Source organism: Tamandua tetradactyla, chromosome 7, assembly GCF_023851605.1.
Source record: "Tamandua tetradactyla isolate mTamTet1 chromosome 7, mTamTet1.pri, whole genome shotgun sequence".
Classification (NCBI taxonomy): Eukaryota; Metazoa; Chordata; class Mammalia; order Pilosa; family Myrmecophagidae; genus Tamandua; species Tamandua tetradactyla.
The window spans coordinates 108,457,510-108,479,465 of NC_135333.1; the positions used below are offsets into that span (position 1 = coordinate 108,457,510).

Genomic DNA, 21,956 nt, shown 5'->3' on the forward strand with positions numbered 1-21,956 from the left:
ACAGAGTAATAAATCCAGTTTTGAAAAACACAAGTGTTTCTTTGGTCTTTGGCTGTAGGACACTGACAGAGCATAAACATAAAGTAACTGGTAGTAAGTTTCAATAAATATTTATTGAGCCTATAGTACATGTAAGGCAACATGCTAGTTTCTCAGGAGCATTTGTACCAGGAGTTTATAATCTACTGAGGATGCAAAATAAGTGCATTAAGGAGGTACAAAATGCTTGAGGTTTAAGCAGAAACAAAGGTTATGTTATGGGAATCAGAAAAACATCATGAGATTTGTCTCAAGGGGAAGCTAGGATTGATGATTATGATTTCCACGTGCAGAAATGAAGAAGAAGCCATTAAGAGATAAGGTTAAAAAGTACTGTATTTGTTTTCTTAATCTGTAACAATGTTGTGCTAGGTGATTTGGAAATAATAGCTCACAACATCCCTCTCAGGAATGTGCTATCATTACCACATATAGAAGAAGAAACTGGAGCTGAGAGAGGTTAGTCACACAGCAAATGAGTGGCAAGGTTGGAATTCAAATAAGGATTGCCTCTCTCCAAAGCCCATGTTCTTAACCCTTCTATAGTGCAAGGTTTTGTGGCAAATGGCAACTCAACCCGAATGCCCTCTGTTAGAGAAGTAACAGTCATCCTTTAAGCCATTTAAATATCAGACGCAGGCAAGGTTGTTAAAAAAAGAAAACAAACAAATAAAACAAACCCAAACGAAAAACAAAAAAACAAAACACAAAAGAAAAAGAGAAATTGTTTAGTGTGAATGAGAATATTGTTGTTTAATACTTGGAACAGTTTACACTTGATATCAGGAACCAAGGTATTTTCTAAGGCAAATTATTCTACTGGATTCATATTGAACAGTTAAAGTTCCATCAAGTTAGCCCAGTGATAATTCGTGTTCTCTCTAATTGGAGGGACCCTTCACCAGAGGAAGGTGACCCTGAAGGAGATTATCCAGGAGAACAATTTACTTCTGAAGGTAGTAGGTATCAATACATTTACCACATAATGTGGTCTACGAGATACATAAGAATTATGAAGCAAAGGTGGAGCAATTTCAGGGCAAGTAATTGTTTCATAATCCTTTTAGGGCCTAACAGAAGAGATATGTTTTTTGTGAACTTCATTAGCCTTTTCCGAGAATGAGTGAACTCAGTCGTTATCCTCAGCCAGATTTCCTCCTCTGTGAAATAGAAATACTAACCCCAATCTGTTTTTATAAAAATTGTAGGTAAAGTAAATCACTTGTTTAACACAGCAACTGAAATCCAGTAAATTTTAGATATGCTAGACCTGTAATTCTCAAAACTTGTTTCCAGAACAGCAGCAACAGCATCCACTGGGAATTTGGTAAAAATGCAAATTCTCAGGTCCGGCCCTAAATTTACTGAATTAGTAATTTTCAGGAGAGCCTCCCCACCACCTACATTTTAACAAACCCTCCAGGTGATTCTGATGCACAGCCAAGTTTGAGAATTAGATCTCATCATGACAAAAACAAAAATTGAAATTCTCCTGAGAATAGTTACGTTTACAAGCACCTTGTAATATTAATCATTTACACCTTTTTAAAAGGCATATTTTAAAAAGAGGTGATATTGGGAGATAACTTTAATAATGTGGCTTTCTAAAAAGTTACTGGTGGGCCTGGGGAATGGAGTAAAAGAAAGCTAGTGTGCTCAAGGCCACTGTAAGCGCATCACACAGAGAGGCTATAAGATCATCAGAAGGTGAAGGAAACTTGCAAGTAGACACAGGGGAGGAATGGGCACTCTAATTATTCAGAACTCTCTGCTTTCTCTGTTGGAGAAAAGATGTCTTGTGTCTCAGCTCATGCCATTCTTTCTGACTTAACATCTTATTTCCTATTTTCTGCTAGCCTGGTCCTTTGCTTAACAACTTCTCCTCAACCTCCAAGGGTCTCCTCAGTCGCCTACTGGGCCAGCAAGGTCCTGCTCCCAACTTGGCCCAGAAGTCCCCCTTCTCTGTGTTCCTTTTGCTCTCTGACCAATATACCCATATCTTTTTGCTCTCTGACCTTACACTAATATATACGCTTTCCCCTTTCACTGTTATTTCTCTTTTTCGCTTCGTGTCTCCTTTTGGGATTAAATCATCGTTCCAAATCTCCCATTTAGGCCCCAAGGAGCTGCCTCCCTCCTGCCCCCGGGAGAGGGAGGGGAGGGGTGGCGGGGACGCGGAGGTGGGGGAAGGGGGGAGGGGGGCTGACGGGGGCTGAAGGCGGGACCCATCCGGAACAGCTGCTCTCATTGTCCAAAGGCCGCTTCCCCTACGCGCGGAGACTCCTGGGAGCCGAGTTCGAGTTTGTCGTTTAGGCTCCAACCGTACTTTTTTCGTACTGGGCCGCGCTGCTATTGGGCGTGTGGTTTCCGCAGTGTCGAGGCCCGCTGTTACCTTCCGGTTTTGGCCAGGCAACTGCGGGATTGAGAAAATGCTGGTAATTTCTTCTCTGCTCTCTAATGTAGAGCCTCCCACCCCCATGGACCGTTCTTTTAATTTAGGAATCCCTAGCCATCTGGGCCCCTCCAACTCCCAGGCCAGGACTTTTTCCCACGTCCACACTTAGGCCTTCCTGTTGTAAACTTCTGGAGGTGGGAAGGATGAAGAGTATTTGAAAACGATTTGGTTTTCTAAGTCCTGGGAATGGAAGTTTACTGAAGATAAATGTTCTCCAGTAATAGAAGAGGCAGCACGAGACCCATTGAGCAGTCAGTGCAAGTAAAGTGAATAGGAGGAAGGCAGAATAAATATGAATAAGGGAAGTGTTGCCCCCTCCATTTTTATTGGGGGAATTTTCCCTTCTTTTTTGGATGCTTTGTGGTGGGGTCACATTTCATAATTTTCCCATGTGAGTATCCCATTATTGCAGCACCATTTGTTGAATTTTTGTTTGTTTTGGGTTCTTTTTGTTTGTTTTTTGGAAAGCGTATGGTCTGGGAATTGAATTCGGGTCTCCCACATGGCTGGTGAAAATTTTACCGCTGAACTACCCCTTGCACCCCCTCCCTTCCTTTTCCTTTTTTTTTTGCATGGGCAGACACCTAGAATCAAACACGGGTCTCCAGCACAGTGGGCAAGAACGCTGCCTACTGAGCCACCGTGGCCAGCCTACCACCCTTCCTTTTAAGCTTTGAAAATCTACTTTTTTCTGACTCCTAAGAAGCTACTCTCCTTGGTGTCTGAATTGATTTGGGGATTTTTGCCCTAACCTCAATTTTCCCTTTTTGAAAAAGGCTTGCAGTGTTTCTTCAGAGTAGATACTTCCAATTTTAAGGCCTTTGTTCCTTTAGGCATGAATATTCACTTTATTTTCTTTTGGCTGTAGCACTTTTTTGTATTTTCTACATTCGATGTAATGCACCTGTATTAATGAGTCAGAAAAATAAGTTATAAATATTATTTGAAAAGAAAAATAATTGTTGAGGTTCATGGGCTACAGATAGGTCTGTATTAGTTCCTTTAGCATTGTTTCAATTTTTTAGGACTTAAGTGCCTTCTTCAAATTTGTCCAGCTATGGGCACTGCTCTTATTATTGGCACATGACAGAGAGACTTGGTTGATGAATCTTAGGGATGTTGAGGAGAATTGATATTGGCAAAAAGACCCATTCAGGTGCGGAACATATGAGGAATGGCTATATTAGCATCTAGTGGATTAGGAGAAAGGAGAAGCTGTATCTGAAAATTTGTAAAGTGCTAAAATAATACTCATCAAACTAGCCACTTTGCAAAGTTGATTATCCGTAGTCCGGTCCCTATCTTTAGGGAAGTCATGTTTTAGGATTCTAAAATGATATAAAGGAGATTTTACCCTCTTGTGGGTAATCGAGGCCTTGTGTACTAATCCTGAATCCAATTTTTTCCCTAATGTTTAAACTACTTTTCTCTTCCCTAAAGCTTCATGATAGGCCCTAGAGGATTTTCCCATTGGTTTTAAAAATAGCTTTTTAAAAAGTTAGTATAGGCTGTAATTTTTGTTTGTTCTTTTAGATTTGACGTTGGTACAGAATTGTTGAAAGAGGCAGCATATGAGCAAGTAGGACAGTAACCACGAAGGAGAATCTTCCTAAGTATCAAAAAAGGAAAAATTGAAGGGGGATGGCAGAGAAAGAGAATGTCAGCACCTCTAAAATTTTTTTTGAAACATTATTCCTATGGAAGATGGAAGCTGAAAGGTCAACAGGAATCCAGTGTAGGAGGAGAAACTTGCTGAATGTTTCAGCATAGTGAAGACTTTAGGTTGATTTTAAATTGAAGTAGTCCCTTGAGTTGTTGGACCAACACATTTGTTTTTGAAGAGTCTTGGTGTTGAGGGGCAGAGCTGCTGCTGTGGTGATGGGGGCAAGGGTTGCAAGCTGTAGGATTTGTTTCTAAGACTTGCTATCAGTTTGTATTAGATAAATGCTTATCTAGCATAATGTATTACTAGTAAAATTCTGTGTTTGCAATTTATGTGCTTTGCAAAGTTAGCTCTTTTATCTGTTAGGTTTTGTGGCCAACTTGCGGTTGGTATATGATTCAGATTCCTAGGGTCTTTTTATATACTACTGCTTTAGTCACCACTTTTTCTCATTTTGGTCACTATCTTTGCTTTCGGAAAGCTTTTTATGACTTCAGGATGTGTTTTAGTTTCCTCGGCTGCTTAAAGAATTTAAGAATTTATTAGCTTACAGTTTGTGATCAGGAAAATGTCCAAATCAAGGCATCATCAAGGGATACTGTTTTTTTCCTGAAGACCAGTTGCCACCAATCCTTGACTCCTCTGCCACATGGAGGCAATACATCCCACTCCGGGATGTATTGGGTCATCACACCAATCTGTACAAATCAAGATCTCACTCCCTAGTCAAGATTCCATGTAATTATGGTGTTCAAATAAGCTGACCATACAAATGAAATTAGAGTGTGCTACTGAAAATAATAAATTTTGCACCAAATAAACATCTCTTCCTTTGATCTCATACAGAAGTTGACATTTTAAAATACTGTCAGTATTATCCTTTACCCTTGATGATGGCATCTGCTGCTCTCTCTCTTCTCTTCTGGGTTTCCTTGGTTTTAGCTTCTTGCTCCATGGCTTTTTGATTCCAATTTTCTAGATTAGGAAACAATTTTAGACTTGTTCATTGTTTTAGAGTTGGTAAGTGTCAGAGCTGGGATTTGAATCCAGGTCTGTCTGGTTCTAAAACCTGGGCTTTAATATTTCTTCCTACCCTTCACACCTTAATTTAGCTTTTTGATGCTGTGCCAGTTTGAATCGCTTGTGGACCCCACAAAAGCCATGTCCTTTAATCCTCATTCAGTATTGCTGGGTGATAGCTTTTTGATTGTTCCCTTGGAGCTATGACCTACCCAGTTGTGGGTGGTAACTTTTGATTAGATGATTTCCATGGAGATGTGTTTCCACCCATTCAAGGTGGGGTTGCTTACTGGAGCCCTTTACGAGGGGACCATTTGGAAAAAGCTTAAGAGCCATGGGGGCCCACGCAGCCAGAGACCTTTGGAGATGAAGAAGGAAAATGCCCCCTGGGGAGCTTCATGAAACAAGAAGCCAGGAGAGAAAGGCAGCAGACATCACCATGTTCGCCTTGTGTCTTTACAGTTGAGAGAGAAACTCTGAACTCATCGGCCTTCTTGAACCAAGGTGTCTTTCTCTGGATGCCTTAGATTGGACATTTCTGTAGCCTTGCTTTAATTTGGACATTTTCACAGCCTTAGAACTGTAAATTTGCAATTTAATAAATTGCCCTTAAAAGCGGTTCAGTTTCTGGCATATTGCATTCCAGCAGCTTGCAAACTAGAACAAATTCCTCAGTAGAGGTCGTGGAATCCTGGTGTACATCTTCACATATAATTGTAAAGGTATCTATTAAATGTGCTGTGTATTTTATTTATAGATCATTATGAATTTTCCTTTGGGTGGGATGATATTATCATAGGGAGGTGGACTGTATTTAGTGACTGTCCAGCCTGTATGCTTTTTTTTGAGCACATACTGTTTATTTTATTAATATATATTACTATCTAATCATCCAAAGTGTACAATTAGTGGTCACAGTACCAGCATACAGCTCTGCATTCATCATCACAATTGATTTTTGAACATTTTCATTATCCCCCCCAAATAAAAATAAGAATAAAAATAAAATAAAAATAAAAAGAATACCCAAAACATCCCATTCCCACCATCCCCCCATTGTTTATTTATTTTGTCTTTTTTTTTATATTATTCATTTGTCCATACACTGGGTAAAGGGAGTGTCAGTCACAAGGTTTTCACAATCACATGAACACACCTTAAAAGCTCTAACTATTCAGTCATCTTCAAGAATGAAGGTTATTGGATTACAGTTGAACAGTTTCTGGTATGTCCCTCTAGTTACTCCAATACACTGAAAACTGAAGAAGGATATCTATATACTACATAAAAATGACCCTCAGAGTGACCTCTCGACTCTGTGAAATCTCTCAGCCATTGAAGCTTTATTTTGTTTCATTTTCTCTTCCCTCTTTTCTCACTCCCACATTGTCAGGGTCAGGCTTATCCCAGGATTTTTGTCCCATATTGCCAGGGAGATTTATGTCCGATGTAGAGGGAAGGGCGATGAGTTCACTTGTAGAGTTGGCTCAGAAAGAGAGGCTACATCTGAGGAAAAAGGAGGTTCTGGAAGACCTTAGACTTAAGGTAGTGACTCTTAGGCATAATCATAAGTAGGCTTAGCTTCTTCTCTGCAGGAATAAGTTTTGTAAGGGCAGGCACCAAGATTGAGTGCCTGGCCCATCAAATTGTTAGTCCCCAGTGCTTGTGAGAATATCAGATCTTCCCCAGGTGAGAAAGTTGAATATTTCTACCTTTTCTCTCAGTCCCTAAAGGGGACTTGCAAATACATTTTAATCTTCTGCTCAGATTACTCCGGGATGTATTGGGGCATCACACCAATCTGTACAAACCAAGATCTCACTCCCTATTCAAGATTCCATGTAATTATGGTGTTCGAATAAGCTGACCATACAAATAAAATTAGAGTGTGCTACTGAAAACTATAAATTTTGTACCAAATAAACATCTCTTCCTTTGATCTCATACAGAAGTTGACATTTTAAAATACTGTCAATATTATCCTTTATCCTTTAGTCTGATTTACCTTAGTCCTACCCAGATCAGATTAATTCATGTCTCTAAAGTCTGATCACTTTTTCAGTGTTTTTAACAGTTGCTGTAAAGGGTAATGCTGATTTTTGTAGCTGAGGAACTCTAGTTCTGAGTCTCAGGTATCTCACAAATACCTCGAGTTCCAGGGACTGACCAGGGTATACACAAAAGCTCAGTATTGCAGAATTTAGAAATAACAGCTACAACTCCAAAATAGATGTGGCTTCTGTAAGAGCTTACAATCTAGAAATCTTTACAATAGACCTTCCCCTGATAACCTAAACTCTTGAATTCAGTTCTCAGAGTTTGCATGTTATAGTTAATCCATATTAGTGAGGTGTTATAATATTTGCCTTTTTGATTCTGGCTTATTTCACTCAACCTACTGTCCTCAAAGTTCATACATTTTGTTGCATGCCTCACAATGTCATTCCTTCTTGCAGCTGCTCAAGAGTCTATTGTGTGTGTACACCACAGTTCCCTCTTCCATTTCTCAGTTGATGTACCCTTAGGCCACCTCCATCCATTACATTTAGCTTTGACATATTGCCTTTGTTACATTCAATGGAGGCACTATATGCTTTTCTGAAGCAACACAGTGGTTTAGTTTAGTTACGGATCAGTAATATAAAACTAATTAAAGTGCACTGTTATAGTTTAATATTCATGTTCTACAAAAATGTAAGATGAGTCCTTGGGAAGGTATTACCTTTTATCTTTCTCTCTTTTCACTTACCCTTCATCCTGTGTATTTCCCTTCTTGCCAAAGCCAAATTCTTCATATATATGTTTGTTTCATGAATGCAGCATATCCTGATCCTAAAATTTATTAGACAGTTTAAGAAACTCATCTCCAACTCAGATGTCTATAGAGGGATGTTTCTAGACCATCTTTTTAGTTAGTGATAAATACATTGAGGTTGAAGAGAGCTCTCTCTCAACCATATATTGTGAAATGACATGTAAAGTGCTCCTAGCTATTTGTTGATTCTTTCCTTTACCTAAAAAATTGTTGCCTGAAGAAGTAATTCTACTTCTGTGTTTCTCCTATTTTGGGGGATTCAAGTTTTTTTTCCCTCTAAGACTTTTAAAGGTCTATCTGCTGTAACTCTAGGTATTTCTAATTTTTCCTCTGACTATATGATAGCCTTGTCACATGTTGCCCAAGGATTCTGCTGTAATGTGAGAGTTTAAGAGTCCTCAATATCAGTTCTACTTATATTTCCCAATACAGCACAGAGAATTGCCAGTAAGAATATGGTTGTTTTCTTTGTAATAGACTCTGAAGATAGGAGCCTACCTGTTTTATGTTATAACATACCCAAGTTTTCTATCTTGAAGTGACATTTTGAGGGAATGGTCGTTGGGCAGGGTATTTTTCCCCATATTAATGGCCATGGTATTGGGAATGGGAGGTTGTCAGAGATGAGATTATATTGTCATATTCCAAGAAGAATTTTGCTCCACTACCACCCTTCCAAAATTTTGACTTTCACCTGGATTCATTAGAATCTTGGACAGTGAGAAGAGAAAGGGGAACTTCCACCTCCCCCCCACCCCCCCCACCCCCAGTTTAGAATTATATAATGAGGAGGGAGCACCTTTCTATGTCACTGTCCTAGATGAGTTCTGAAAGACAAACTCGGCAAACTCAACAGGAATGAGTTGGGAGCAAAGGAATTTAGGCAAAGGCTTTCTGTCAGGGAGAAATGGAACTGCCTGGGCAACATTTCAAGAGAGAGAGAAATGGCTTCCCTGAGGTGGCAGAGGGTAGGGATTTTGTGGTTTGGGATTAATTAAGGAGTTGGGGGCAAGGGTTAAGCAGGTCTGTATTTCTGATTTTTAGAAATAGGGGGCTTAGTTAGGAGTTGGTAGCTTTTCATTCGTAAAGTTTAAAATTTAAGCGCTGCCTTAGGCAAGCAGGGTTGTAAATGCGGGAGGGTGGATGGTGAATAAGGGGAGTTCACCACAAGAATGCATCTCCTGGAGGGTGGAGGTCCAGAATGAAAGGCTATCACAGGAGGGCAGCTGATGGAGGGTGAAGAAGATGAGTTGGTGTGGGTTGGGGTGAGAGAAGCTTTCTGAACTATTTGCAGGGGTAGATTACATCCTTGGGGGAAGGGGTCCTGTCCTCCAGGCCTAACAGGTTCCTTACTGGGGACTTTCATCTAGGGCAGAATTTTTAGAGGTGACTTTCAGCAACCAGCTAGATCAGGATGATTAGATAGATACTTAACCTAGGAGACTCATGTAAATATAGTGTAAAAGCATAGAGAAACCTAGATTTAGACGCTTTCCTCAGCACCTAACAGCTTTCTTCCAGAAAAGCTGACAACTGTTGCAGAAACTACTGCTAGTATGGTAAAAGGACAAAAAGGTAGAAGGAGCAGTAAAGCTAGGATGGAATTTGGAAGTCCAGATAGACCTTTCATGGGAGGAATTGGTTGCATTCAAGGCTTCACCCAGCTTTAAGGAATTTCTCCCTTGCTTCAGCCGGGAGACTGGACTATTTCCATACTGGAGCAAACTGAAATTGCAGGCTACATTTAGGTTTCCTCTCAGGGCTGAGAATAGTGGAAGTTGGACTCATTTGTCCTCTGTGTGGTTTTATTTCTTTTGAATTCATATAAACTTAAAGTCTGGGGTATTCAGAGGGATTTTTCTGCATTTTTCAGGTTTGTGGTATGACAGGGTTTTCTTTTCTACATTAGGGTATTGCTCTTACAAAGGAAATTGAGAAAAGGAAGGTATCAAAGGAGACATGGACTTATGTTTCCTCCACTATCTGTAGAACATTTAATACCTGGGAATTAGACTCAGATCTCTTAGTTACAGTTGTTCAAAAAGCCACTCTATTTCGGATGAAGGAATTAGGGCTAATATAAATGGCTTTTCCTCTTGTCTTTTACTTGAAGTGACTGAATTGATTTCTTTTATTTTTTTTGGGTGCATGGTCTGGGAATCGAACTCCCACATACAAGGCGAGCACTCTATCGCTGAACCACCTGTGCACTCCTGAATTGATTTCTTTTTAATATCATGCATTTAAAATGGAAAGGAGGACTTTTATTAGGTTACCTTGTCAAAGAAGTATTTCCATTGTGATCTACTTCACTGATTTGGGGGTGTAAATAGGATCATATTTTTGAATTCCAAATTAATCATTTGAGTTCCAATCTACCAAAATTGAGAGGAAGTTAGTTATATCTTTCTTAACTGCCCTTGCAATATAAAATTAAAGGGTAGGGGTCTATTCAATACAAGTACCAGCCTTACTTTTAAACACCTTTCAGAGAGAAACTAGAGAGTACGATGACTATACTAGCTGGTGTTTTTTGTGGTTGCTACTTCCTTTGCTTCATAAAATGTTATTGTTGAAAATAGGGGATTCCAAATAGTCCATTGCTGTTACTGTTCATTGCTGCAGTCTTTTGCTGGTCCATTTCTTTAGTGATAACACTTAGTCAGAGGTGCTTCACACTTGGTTGTTCTCCATTACATACGTTCCTGTAAGTAACCATTGTTTCCAAAGCATGATCTTGTAATCAGAGTAGCTGGGTTAAAAGTAGGGTGGGGTTAGTTGTAAATTGCTTCGAACTTCAGTCATATGTTGGGCTGAAGCTGGCCACTTCTTTGTGAGACCCTCTGCTTTAGCCAAGATCTGTCATTGCTAATTTAGCCAAACCTCCCTCCCTTTTAGTGTCCTTTCTTACTAAAGGACCTCATTAACTATCATCTCCAGTCAATAATGACCCTCAAACATTGACCTTAATAGGGACTCGATTCACTGTTCTTTACCACCAGGAGGCCCCATAGGCTTTATTCAAATTTGCCTTTGTTAAATAGACCCTTACGAGAGGGCTGTTTGTATAACTAAGGTCCCCATTTAAGTGATTATTTTCCCCAATAGAATTAGGAATAAAGAGCAAATAATAACTTTGGAATGCCAGTTTTTTAAAAAATAAACAAAGAAATAGAATTCTGCCTCTGTAGATATTCTCTAATAGAGGGAAGACAGAATAATTGCTAGTCATCCCTCTCAGTATTTCCCTGCCCTTCTAAAAGCTAGTATACTGTCAGAGTCCAGGCATTCCCTCATTTATCCTTACTGCTGCTGGAATCTTAACTTTGATTTGCTTTTTCTCTTGGGTAAACCCATTGGGATTGAGTTTCATATTAGGCATCACCTCATCAAGCAAGCTTTGTGTTCTTGTAGTACTGTATCATCTGATTAGAGTTTAATCTTCAGAGTAGTTTTTGTTCCCTTTCCACCTCTTTCTGCACTGGTCCTACTTCCCAAGGCTGTTAAATCAGAAGCAGGCTTTTCATTGACTAATTTACCCTGAAGTGGTAGCTTAATTGCTTTATTTTAAGTGGAATAATAAAGTTAGATAACTTAGGAATTAAGTAATTTTTTATACATGGGTCTTGCTGACTGATATAAAGTTTGTACTGAAACATATACTCAAGATAATATACTCTAAAATGGAATTATTAAATTTTTACTTCTTCACAAGTAGAGCTCATAAATATTCTGTAACATGTATAGCTTGAGACTTTGTTCTCTTTTCCTTTATGAAAGGATCAAATATGAAAGATGATTCTTGTTTTGTTAGTTGTACCAAAGGCAAAATTTTATATTTAAAAAGAAAATTAATTACATATGCACAAAGAACCAAAGTTTAATATTCTAAGGACATTTTGTTGTTTGGGGTACTTAATGTCAATTTTTCAGGCAATTTTTAAGGTTTTTAAAAAGGCATTAATGATAGTTCTGTATAGTATTTAACATACAGGAAAATGAAGACTACCTTCACACCATATTTTCACAAATTGTTTAAAGACAGCAAACTCATATTCAGTTATTTTTTTCCTTTGCTTTGAAGTAAGCTACCAATAATTCTAACCATTCTAAAATGTATTGCTCCTGGACCAAATGCAAGCATTCATGCTTACAAAAATGTTTTGCAAGGGTACCTCGGCCTCTACAAAAAGTATAATATAGCTAAGGAAAGACTAGAGTTTATTTTCAAATACTGTGACTGATCTTCAACAATCCTTTGTAAGTAGAAGTATTTTTAAAATACCAAATATTTAGGATTGGATTTAATTCTCTGGTATAAGCATGAAACTATCAATGACAGCTTTCCAAGGCTTCTGAATAAACCAATAAGAAACCCAAGGAGCATGAGTGACAATGAAATCTAGTATACAATGAAAGGCAGGCAAGAGTGATAAAGTAAATGTTTTGTTTTGTTTTTAACAGGAAAAGTAAACACTACTCTAGAGAAACTAACACCTATTTAGAGGTTTTAACATTATAGAAAACCAAAGGGTCAAGTTTCATAATCACTAAAATTATAACTTGTAGATGGAATATTTTACTGCATTTTGGCATTATGCTGGAACTTATAATATGCAACTATCTATCACTCTAAGATCCTGGCATAAAGACTAACTCCTTGCACCATGCCAGAATGGGGAGAAATCAAATTGTTTTCCCCCCACAAATGCCTGAAATTTATACCATAAATTAAATCAAAGTGAGAGGCATTAAGCAAAGTTATAATGAAACTCTCACTACTTTTGCCAATATTTTCCTTTGTGACACAGACAAGTATATTTTTGTTTTTGGAGTAGGATATTACTTAATTTAACAAACTTAAAAACTTTTAAAATAAACTTTTTGAGTAAGAAGAAAGTCTAGGACTTTATGGTTATTATTTTTCCTACTAAAATATCTAAGGGACTCTATTTTAATAATTATAATTTTTAAAATATCATTTGAAAAATACTTTGTGGACACTGGGCCCAAGACTATATTATTTTCAAACAGAAAAACTCTGACCTGGGTTTTGAAGTTTTTCACTAAGTTACTTGTTCTTCAACCTTCTACTTCCTCTCAAGCTTTCTTCATTTACTAAACATAAGCTGTGAGATTTTTTATGCTGGACCTTCTCCTACAAGGCCGTATCAGATAACTTTGTAAACATGCATTTAAAGTCTTTGAACACTGCATCTTAAACTGAGACTAATCCTCTAGCCATATTTCTTACTAAAACTTTGCCACTGAAGATTTACCATTCTGAGTAATTAACCTAACACTACCTGAAAAAATAACCAAGTTACAGATATACCCCTAAGTCTTAAAATCCCAAACTGGAATCGTAATGAATTTTTAAAACCATTTCTACTGAAGAAAAGACAACTGGATTTATTACATCAACACTATTAAAGTATAAATGACAGCAATAAAGGGACCAATTCATATTTCCAAAGGCCAAGATTTACCATGACAAAGTCTAAAAAATAGGCAAAGGAGAGGAGATTCTAAATATCACTGTCATAATAATAATTGATTTCTATCATTGTCTTTCTTCTGTTGCATGAGGAACTAAAGAAGTCAAATAGAGGATTGTTCTACTTTGTTCTACTGAGCCAACCAAGAAAACTTTAAGAACAGATGCATATATATTCCCTTATATTCCTTCAGGGTACTATTTTGTACATGTTTTTAAAAAACTTCAAAAGTAAAAATAAAGAGTTATATAGCTTTGTGAATATTTTGCAATAAAGTTGAATTTCTATGACAAACTCTTCAAGCAATTCAACTTTTCAGATAAAATTCATTTATAAAGTCCCTTTGACTTGGGATCTGTGCTGGTTTGAAAGGAAGTATGGCCCTTAGAAAAGCCATGTTTTAATCAAAATCCCATTTCATAAAGGTAGAATAATCCCTATTCAATACTGTATGTTTGAAACTGTAATCAGATCATCTCCCTGGATGATGTGATTTAGTCAAGAGTGGTTGTTAAACTGGATTAGGTGACAACATGTCTCCACGCATTTGGGTGGGTCTTGATTGGTTTATTGGAGTCCTATAAAAGATGAGACATTTTGTAGAATGGGAGATCAGAGAGAGCAGAGCAGAATGACATAGTCATGAGAAGCAGAGTCCACCAGGCAGCGACCTTTGGAAATGAAGAAGGAAAATGCCTCCCGGGGAGCTTCATGAAACAGGAAGCCAGGAGAAGAAGCTAGCAGATGACGCTGTGTTCGCCATGTGTCCTTCCAGATGAGAGAGTACCTATGACCGTGTTCACCATATGCCTTTCCAGATGAGAGAGAAACTCTGACTGTGTTTACCATGTGCCCTTCCACTTGAGAGAGAAACCGTAAACTTCATCAGCCTTCTTGAACCAAGGTATCTTTCCCTGGATGCCTTTGATTGGACATTTCTATAGACTTGTTTTAACTGGGACATTTTCTCAGCCTTAGAACTGTAAACTAGCAATTTATTAAATTCCTCCTTTTAAAAGCCATTCCGTTTCTGGTAAATTGCATTCCTACAGCTAGCAAACTACAACAGGATCTATCCCAGGGTTATAAAGCGGCTTTCTCCTTTGTTGAATGTGAGAGTGGCTCTTTGTTCCTTCAGGATCCCAGGTTGCTCATTCACAGTCATCCCTGTCTGTTTTCCAATACTATTTATGTCAAATTGTAGGGGTACACCTTTAGGAACCTTCTTTATATCAGATTGTTCCCATTTTGCCAAGAATGAGCATACAGCAGTACAAGATCATCATGGTTTCTGAGTTACTGGGTGCTGCATTGCTCCAGGATTGTCAATGTATACAGTTAAAATTCTTCCATTTGTCATGGAAATCTGCCATTGGTGAATTCTCTTTGCTTCTACATCGTCTAGCAGTTGTTCTGTGTTCAGCTGGGCCAGAACGCTCAGGCCTCTTCTGAAAAGAAAAGTTGCCTAACGCATGTCCTTCTGATGGCTTAATTTTTTTCCAATTCTGGTAAAATTGGCTGGAATATTATTTTTTCTGTTTAATTGGCTTTTGAGAACAGCCACTGGTTTCCTCTGTACTTTTTTTGGCTTTTACAAAGGGGATTTATTACGTTACAAGTTAAAATTCTAAGGCCATAGAAATGTCCAAATTAAGGCATCAACTAGAGGATACTTTCACTGAAGAAAGTTTGATCATGTCCAGGGTTTCTCTTTCACATGGGAAGACACATGGCAACATCTGCTGGCCCTTCTCTCCTAGGTTGGTTTCAAAATAGCTCTCACAGCTCCTGTGGGTCCTTCTGACTTCTGCTGGGCTGTTTTCTTCCTTTGCCTCTCCATACTCTCTGGGTGCTCTTAAAGGATTCCAGCAAGTGGATCAAGACCCATCTTAAATGGGTAAGGTCACATCTCTGTGGAAACAACCTAATCAAACGCTCCCATGCAACAATAGTTCTGCCCCCCCAAAACTGGATTAAAAGAACATGGCTTTTTGGGGGGTACATAACAGTTTCAAATGAACACAGTGCTTTATCTGGGAAAATTTTTTTTTGCTGCATCACAACAAAAGTATTATGTTGGTAAGGAAGAAGAGGAGAGTGGGTATTAGACTGGCAATTAAGAATGTCAGAGAAGGTGAAGAAAATGCTTAGAACAGTATCTGGCCTGCAGTGGGTACTCAGCAAATGTTGCTGTACTCACTTTTAAATTAGGCTTGTTATTGTAATTGAAACTGTATGTAAATATATAGAAATGGTAGCTACATAGATTTGAATATTGGGCTTAAAACATACACTTTTTAAAAATTTTTATTTTTATTTAAAATATATTTCTATTGAGAAATACCCACACATATACAGTCCAACCATATTATAAAATCAGTGGCTCACAATATCATCACATAGTTGTGTATTCATCACCATGATCATTTTTAGAACATTTGCATCATCCCAGGAAAAATAAATAAAAAGAAAAAAAAGAACTCGTACATCCTATACTCCTTACCTCTCCCTCTCATTGACCCATAATATTTCAATCTGTCCAATTTTTACGATTTATCTCCTTTTATTATTTACTTATCTTTATCCTTATTATTATTATTTTTTACTCATCTGTCCATACCCTAGATAAAAGGAGCATCAGACGCAAGGTTTTCAGAATCACACAGTCACATTGTAAAAGCTATATAATTATACGGTCTTCTTCAAGAATCAGTGTTACTGGAACACAGTTTGACAGTTTCAGGTACTTCCTTCTGGACACTCTAATACACCATAAACTAAAAAGAGATATCTATATAATGTGTAAAAATAACCTCCAGGATAACCTCTGGACTCTGTTTGAAATCTCTCAGCCACTGAGACTTTATTTTCTCATTTCTCTCTTCCCCTTTTGGGTCAAGAAGCCTTTCTCATTCCCCGGAATTGAACCAACATCCACAGCATAATGGAAATGAGAAAGGTTTGAAAAGATTTATGTTCCCTAGAAAAGCCATGTTTTAATCCTAATCAGTCTTGTGGAAGCAATGGTTTCTTCTAATCCCTATTCAGTACAATAGGATGGAAACTTGATTAGGCTATCTCCATGGAGATATGACTCAATCAATTGTGGGTATTAAATTTGATTAGATGGAGACATGTCTCCAACCATTCTACTGGGTCTTGATTGGTTTGCTGCAGTCCTGTAAAAGAGGAGACATTTTGGAGAGAGTGCCTTTTGAGAATGAGGAAAGAACCACAGACCCATGACAGAAGGATGAAAGAACCACAGAGTCCACCAGCCAGCGACCTTTGGAGATGAAGAAGGAAAGTGCCTCCTGGAGAGCTTCATGAAGCAAGAGGCCTGGAGAGAAATCTACCAGATGCCACCATGTTCACCATGTGCCCTTCCAGCTGAGAGAGAAATGCTGAACATCATCAGCCTTCTTGAACCAAGGTATCTTTCCTGGATATCTTAGATTGGACATTTCTATAGACTTGTTTTAATTTGGACAATTTCACAGCCTTAGAACTGTAAACTAGCAACTTATTAAATTCCCCTTTTAAAAAAGTATCCCATTTCTGGTGTACTGCATTCTATCAGCTAGCAAACTAGAACAGCAGGGAAGATCTGAGTCCGAGGACTGCCACCTCCCACTCACACATACACACTAACTGCATTGAGGGAGTGCACAGCAAAAGAGGATTCTAAACAGAATTGTAAAGAATAATATGTAGTTGTGGCAGCCCGATGTCTGGGTCCCCTCCTAAAAACCTGTAACAAACTTGCTTTAGCCAAGGACAAAGCAAGACAGTAAACAATTTCCCTGAGGGGGGAAGAATGTAATTATGGATGTAAAAAATGGCATTGATTGTAAATTATCTTAAATAGTAACCTTAATTAAACATCAAGTCTTAGACCCCTATAATGATCATACTAGAGCCCTCACTTCATACAATATGGAATGTCTTTGTTCTGAAATCAACAGCATACTATATATATACATATGTATGTATATATACATGTATGTGTATATATGTGTTATGCTGTATGGAGTCACATTTCATTCTTCTTCCATGTAACTATCCTGTTATTACAGCACCATTTGTTGATTTTTTCGGGGGGGGGGAAGTGCATGGGCTGGAAATTGAGCCTGGGTCTTTTGTATGGCAGGCGAGAATTCTACCACTGAATTACCCTTGCATCCCTTAAAATCATATACTGCGTTGTGCATTTCTGTTCCTTTTGTAGAGCACTAATGTATGGCTGGCCATCACTGGAAAACCCATGTCTGCTTCTGTGCCTGGTGTGTTTTTCAGTTTAGCAGCTGCACCCTCCCAGGCTCTGTACAAGCTTGGTCTGGGCCCGAACAGCAGTCATTTCTTCTTTTAGATTCTTTGTCTTTGCAGAGTCTCATATTTCCAAGCCAAAGAATTTCTGTTTGAGGTGATGGTAACACAACCTTGTAAATGTAATTAACACCACTGAATTATATATTTGAATATGGATAAAAGGGGAAATTTCAGGTGTATATATATTTTTAGGGATAAAACAAACAAAAAACATAGGACTATACAACAGATAACAGTGAGTCCTATTGTAAATGATGAACTATAGTTCATAGCACAATTATAGAAACTGTCTTTCATGAATTGTAAGAAATGTACCACACTAATGCAAGGTGTTTATAATAGGGTGATATATAGGAACTCTCTTTTTATGCATATGTTTTGTAAGCCTACAATTTCTCTGTCTTTTCTGGTCCTGTTTCTAGTCCTGAGCTTGTGCTTGCTCACGACCTTTGGAATTTCCCATTTACAGGAATTCGAATGCCCTCTGTACTCCCTATGAAATAGACTTTTCTCCCTCCTGGGTGCTCTATTAGAAGATTTAAAGTAATTAATCCTTCCTAGTGATGGATTAGGGGAGGTGCCAGCAAAGGTGCCTTGAGTTTCTCCTACTGTTATTTAAATCTGTGCTTTCTTGATTTGGCATTTGTCCAGTTACTACAACCGTTTAACTGTTCTGGCAAGCTGCGGAAAATAGCCCCATCATTTTTGCTAGTTAAAAAAAATTGTGTTGAGAAGAATATTCTGATGTGTCTTATGGCTATCCTGTTCGAACAGTATGGCCTCATACATTTTTCATTAAAAGTTATTCCTGACTTGTTAAAAGCTAATCCTAATGATGAACATTTAGAAGCTCCAGGGTCTTCTCTTTAATAGAAATGTTTTTCAAGAATTGGGCTTCATTTTAAAGTTGTAAATTTGTTTTCTACACTGAATTTATTGAGCAGCCCCACCACTGTAAATTACCTGTGATAAAGAGGGTTACTGTATCTATGAGTCCAGTGAGGAACAGAAACTACACAATAATTTAAACAGGGAAAATTGGCATTAAGAATTTTTGAGTATTGTTAGGAGAATAACATAGAAGGACAAACTTGGAATGGGGTTCAGATCTTGTTGAAGAAGGTATGCTTGCAGCCCATTGGATGGTGCAGAAGTTTGTTGGTTGCCTAGAATAGAGCTGGTCCATAAGCAGGAAGAGCCCTCTCAGGTGCAGATGAACTAAGCTTGATAGGTAGGCATGGGGAGGGTGTCAAGCACTCTACTATGAGTGATCCTGGAATGAGGAGTTGGAGAGACTTCCTTTGCAGGAACCTAGTGCATTTTTGCATACACCTTGGGCCAGAATGGCTCTGAGCAGCTATGTGGCACAAAGGTAAGTCAGCTGTCTCACTAGAAGGCCATCTCTGTACAACCACTAGTGGGTGTCAGATTGAAGCTGAGTGACATGGGTAGATCATTTCTGAGTCATTGCACAGTGCAAGGTTAGTGGTCAGTCCAATGGTGTGTATGCCCTGAAAGCTGAGAAGAAAATGCATAGAGCAGTGCCTGGTCTCGGGCACAAGCTTGTGCCGTATGGCACTCCTGGCTATGCTACTTTTGCCTGAGTCAAGAGCAGGGTAAAACATGTAGTGACCAAATGCTGGAGAAAGCTGTCTGGCAGGCACTTAGCAGGGGGAAAACTAGGACAAACAAGCAGTGGGAAAAAGCACACTTTCTAGGACTGGGTTTGGCAAACTTATTCTGTAAAGTTCAATGTAGTAAAAATTTTAGGCTTTGTGGACCAAGAGGCTAAATTGAAGACATCATGTAGATACTTATACAACAAGAGATAAAAATCCTGCACTCTTCTGCCCTGTTTTTCATCAGCTTGAAATATTCTCAGGACAAAGAATGAATGGCCCAAAGGGGAGAGATGTGGTAGATAGGCGGTGGTGTGGTGCTTCAATGACACCCAATCCCAGAATTCTTTTCTCTCTTCCTACAGAGCTTGGTCATTTCAATTTGAGCAGCTGGCTGGAGGCAAGGCAACTCATCAAGTCATAGACACCAGGACTGAGATTACACAGTTTGATGTCCTGCAGTTGCAACCAACAGATGGCAGGTAGGTGGAACCCATTGATGACTCTGGGGAGTGATAAGGCATGGCCCTAGGCCAAGGAGGTGTGTGCTGGGAATGCAGTGGGAAAGAGAAGCAGAGGGAGATGTTCCATCTTGTTCTCTGGGACTCATAGTACCCATGCACTTGAGCAATATCCATGAGCTGTATGAAAATAGGCAGTGGGCTGATTTGGCCCATGGACCATAGTGTCAACCTCTGTCATAGGTACCTGGTGAAGGAGTCACCAGAACCAGTAAGGAAAACCCTTCCTTTTATAGTGTCTGAAGGTGCATTTACCAACAAAACTTAACATCACGCAAGCTGGCAGAGGAAAAATATTTAAAAGGCCCAGATTCATTTTCACGAGTTAGGCAACAAAAGATGTATTTGGTGCTGAGAGGCAAAAAATTAGTAACTGGCATAGAGAAAGGAGAAGCCGATTTGCTTGCTTAAAGCATTGATTAATGAGCTAGTGTAAGAAAAGAGTGGTGTGGCAATTTTCATTTTTTGGGTAAAGGATGGAAAAGGAAGATACTTGTCTCTGTTGGATTTACCTATGAGATGTTGTAGAGAATTCTCATTCTGAGCTTTTCCTTATGCAAACCATTTTATTTGCCTTCTTTGAGCTTCAGTTTCCTTATCTGTAAAATAATAATTATTTTTTTACAAATAAGAATTACCCACTTTTCAGGGTAGTTGTAAGTAAAGCTGGACAGCCCTGGGAGTTCTTGGAGAAATCAAGATCTCCTACAGGGCTGGAGCCATAAGGGTTCCTGACTCAGTTGCAGGAAAGAATTTAAGGGCTAGTCAGTATATGCAGCCAAAGAATTTAATACACTTGATGCTGGAGAGCCCTGGGAGTTCTTGGCCAGATACCAGAGAGCCCCAGAAATTCTTGGCTGGATGCAGAAGAGTCCTGGACATTCTCAGAAAAGTCAAGACTTTGACCAGGTGTTGAAGCTGTGAAGGTTCTTGACTCAGCTGCAGGAAAGTGCTCAGGAACTAGACAGTGTATAGCCAAAGAATCCAAGGACTAGCCAGTGTGTACACCTCAAAAACTTTAATGTGTAGCGAAAGTACATACTTGAAGGAAGATGAACATGGCTTCAAAGGAGGAGAAGCTCTCTGAAGTTGGGATCCTTGCATCCTAGGGATTTAGAGGGGCCCACCCCCCTCAGACTATGCTAAAAAGGGATTGGTGTGTTGTACTTTTCATTGGTTCTTTTCAGGTGCTGACCTAAGTGAGGGCTAGGTGTGCAGGGTCTAGGTGTGTGCATGCCAAAAGGCACTTTTCATTAAGGGTTTTAGGGTCACTTCCCTCTCCCTCCTTCCCTATCTAACCTGCCTCAAAAGGATTCAAGATAATTATATATAAGGCCCATAACCAGGCCTTTAATAGTGGTAGCTATTCTTCCCTAGATAAAGCAAAGACTGAGAAAAAGTCACGGAGATAGGAATTGGGTTAAAATAGAAAATTAGGTATGACTTTCATAGTAAATGGAACATTTTGTGTCTTTGAAATGAAAATATCTAGAACTGGAATTTTGAAGGAAAAAAATGGGGGAAATTATATAGCACAATTGCAGATTTTGCATTGTGAAATTGGGAGTGCAGATAAGGCTTTGTTCTTCATTATATTCTTCAACATAGGCACTTGTTTACACGGTCACTTAATTTGGGTGGGGAGAATTTTTTGATTAGTGAATTTGGCTTTTGTGGAATTGTGGGTTTTTAGAGATTAGGATAGAAATAAGGTTCTCTGGAATGGGGTTGTAGCATCACACAGTATCAAATTGGGCATGTAGGTGCGTGATGTTTTAAGTCTCAGGCTACAACAAGATTTACTTTTATATGATAAATGAGTGCTACTCTGCAATTTGCTGTGTTTCTACTTTGATTTCATTTGTGTAATATTCTGGGAATCTGCCAAGGGTGGTGGTAGGGGAATTATTACAACAGAACTGAGTGATACCCAGAATGTCATTGTGGGGCTGCAGCTTTGCTATGCCTTGGACCCAGGATGCCCTAAACCTCATATT

General features: G+C 38.8%; 1 protein-coding gene and 1 pseudogene across 10 annotated transcripts in view; one reads left to right on the forward strand and one right to left on the reverse strand.

The window, feature by feature from the left end:
• Nucleotides 1–2,320: 2,320 nt before the first annotated feature.
• C7H12orf54 (chromosome 7 C12orf54 homolog) overlaps nt 2,321–21,956 on the forward strand; it is a 370,404-nt gene continuing 350,768 nt past the window's right edge. For 4 of the 10 annotated variants that reach the window (XM_077170719.1, XM_077170721.1, XM_077170718.1 and 1 more), the window contains exons 1-2: nt 2,321–2,474; nt 19,804–19,920. Coding sequence is in view for 6 of the 10 variants with exons in the window: in XM_077170712.1 (XP_077026827.1) it covers nt 19,890–19,920 (31 nt within the window). In the remaining 4 variants the exon portion in view is untranslated. The remainder of the gene's footprint in view (nt 2,475–19,803; nt 19,921–21,956) is intronic. The other 6 variants (XM_077170712.1, XM_077170711.1, XM_077170713.1 and 3 more) reach the window with 2 other exon arrangements.
• On the reverse strand, nt 14,563–17,847 carry LOC143690561 (UAP56-interacting factor pseudogene; annotated as a pseudogene).